General features: G+C 47.8%; 1 protein-coding gene across 1 annotated transcript in view; it reads left to right on the plus strand.

The window, feature by feature from the left end:
• The window catches only part of slc25a46 (solute carrier family 25 member 46), a 3510-nt gene extending 2865 nt beyond the window's left edge, over nt 1–645 (plus strand). Inside the window, exon 8 of the mRNA XM_023960610.2 lies at nt 1–645. This exon is cut by the window's left edge and continues 342 nt beyond it. Within this exon, the coding sequence (XP_023816378.1) occupies nt 1–255 (255 nt within the window). The 3' untranslated portion in view covers nt 256–645.
• The last annotated feature ends 2234 nt before the right edge of the window (nt 646–2879 follow it).

Here is a 2879-nt window from a genome sequence, read left to right on the forward strand (position 1 = left end):
GGGACGCGCACCATCATCGACGCCACCGATGGCGTGGTCGCTACGGGAGCCGGCGCCTCCCCGCTGGTGCTGCCCGTCAACACACAGTATGACGGTCTGTCTGACTGCCTGCACACCATCCGCCGCAAAGAGGGCGGGGCGGGCTACTACCGCGGCTTCGGGGCGCTGGTGGCACAGTACACGCTGCATGGCGCCCTGCTGGCCGCCGCCAGGATGCTTCTCAGGGTGATGCTGCTGGACACCAGAACCGGTTAGAAGCAGGAAGTCACATGACTCTGAATAGCCAAACATTCTGAGCTGATCCACACGCACTGCTGAAAGTGACCATGTGACTGACCGTCCCAGCATGCACCTGGTCTGTCCGTCTGCTGGTGTGAGCCATGGAAGTGTAAATGAACAGGATGACATTAAATAGATTTAGATTAAATTATTTGTTGATATTCAGGAAATTCCTTTAAATCTCAAATGTTTCCGACAAACGGATGAGACGTTTGTAAGAAGGTAACATCCGTGTCAAAGACGGTGACGCGCAGCCGTCCGCTTATGATGTCACCATGTCATGTGATCAACCTAATCTGTAAAACTCCATGGATGTGTACAAATACTGTCTGGATTGTCAGTGTTAATAAAGTTTTATTCATTTCACCCCACTTCTGTTTTGAGACAGAAACGACAACTGCAGAGGTTTAGCTCCGCCCAGTAGAAACCCGCTGGGATGAAACCGGTTCCGACGCGGCGGGTTGGATTTCCCGCTGAAACCACAACAACATGGAGGCGGCTTCGTGAAACCGGACTCTCACCTGTTTTTGAAATTTTACTGGACTTGTTTCCTTCATAAGCAGATTCTCACAAACCAAACACAATAAGTCACAAATTTGTCGTTATGGCGATATCAAGCTGTGCAATATCCATATCGCAAAAGATGGTGAAAATCCCAATAAATGGTTACTTTAAATGTGCTAAAACAATCTCATGGTAGCTCGAAGTATTTAGCAAAACAAAAAAATCTCTATGCATGTATTATTAATGTGCAGACATTTATTCATGTATGACTCAGTCACCTGTGGTTCTCTGACGGCTCAGCCATTGCTGGCTGGGGGTGTGGTGTGAGCGTGATCACCTGTGCTTGAACACCAGGAAGACAAAGGAGATGGTGATTGATTTCCGGAGGAAAACACCACAATTCACACCGGTGAGCATCCAGGGCTCGGACATTGAGGTAGTGGACAGTTTTAAGTACCTGGTGTTCACCTCAACCAGAAACTGGACTGGACTCAAAACACCGATGCCCTGTACAAGAAGGGCCGAAGTGGCCTCCACCTTCTGAGGAGACTGAGGTCCTTCAGAGAGGCCTGCACACTCCAAGGGACCTCTGTGGGGGCCTCTGTCATCCACTACGCCGTGGCCTGTTGGGGAGCAGGCAGCACAGACCGGGACAGGAAGAGACTCAACAAGCTGGTCAGGAGGGCCAGTTCTGTCCTGGGGTGTCCACTGGACTCTGGAGGAAGTGGGTGAAAGGAGGATGTTGGCCAAGCTAACATCCATCATGGACAACACCTCTCACCCACTGCATCAGACAGTGGAGGCACTGAACAGCTCCTTCAGTGGCAGACTGTTACACCCCCCATGCAGGAAGGAACGGTTCCACAGGTCCCAACAGCTGTTAGATTGTTCAATGCCACAGTTTAAATATGTTCAAACCGGTTATCATGCATCCATAGCCCATCTGAATATTCTGCCTTTTACTTTAATTTTGTTCTTATGTAGGCTGCAGTGTAGCTCAGGCGGCAGAGCAGGTCGTCCAACAACCAACAAATGGAAGCTTTCCCTCCTCTCCCTAAAACTCCAAGAAAGCCCCCAGCTGCAAAAAAAGCTTTGCTGGCAGCTGGACAAAGCTCTTCTGATTCAAATGAAGTCATTGCTGTTTTATCTGAGCTGATAAACAAGCGAGCCGACTCATTGGAAAGGCTAATAAATGAAAACTCAAAGAAGATGAAAAGACGCTGAAGGGAGAAGGAGAAGCTGAGAATTCACATGCAACCAAATAAAAGACACACAAAAGTCTGACCAACGTCTGAAGAATGAAGACAAAACCGTGGCAGCTCTTCAGGTCCAGGTTCTGGATCTGGAGTCATATTCGAGGAGGAGGAACCTGAAACTCTTTGGTGTCACTGATGAAGATGTGAAGGTCACTGAGATCTGTCAGAGCATCGCTGTAGAAGACCTGCAGCAGCCTTTCTCTGCCATTGATGTCACACATCGCCCTGGGAAACCCAATCCCAGCAGCACACGCCCCAGAGATCATCATCCGGTTCTCCCAGAGATCCTACAGAGATGCCGTCTGGAGAGCCGCTAAAAACAGAGAAGAAGCTCCGCCTTGCTGAGGACCTTTCCACAGCTGAAAGTCTGGCCCCTCATCCAAAAAGCCAGAGAGGAGGGAAAACGAGCTTCAGAGGCTTCATCGACGGTCAAGAGGTCAGATCATCAGGTCACTGGTGGTCATGTGATCCTCTGACATTGTTGTTAACTCACTAAAACAGAAACAGGATGGATCTGACTGAACTTCTAACTTACTGAGGCCCACTTGGAAACACAAACCAGAATATACAGATGTGGACCTAGTTCAGTTTTTCCTCTTTCAGAAATGTTTTGTGAATACCTTCAGTATTCACAAAACATTGTTGAGCATTTACTGCTGTGCAGGTTAAGCTCAGAGGATACGTTTCTTTTCTTAGTGTTTGAGAGTATTTTTTCTTGTTCTAAATATTTCATTGTCTATTGTTTCGCTCAACGCCAGCGGGTTAAGAAGTAATATCAAACGAAAAGCTATATTTTTATTTCTTAAGCAGCTGAATGCAGATCTTTTCTTTTGTCAGGAA

The sequence above is a fragment of the Oryzias latipes genome, chromosome 12, assembly GCF_053564925.1.
Source record: "Oryzias latipes strain Hd-rR chromosome 12, Olatipes_Hd-rR_3.1".
NCBI lineage: Eukaryota > Metazoa > Chordata > Actinopteri > Beloniformes > Adrianichthyidae > Oryzias > Oryzias latipes.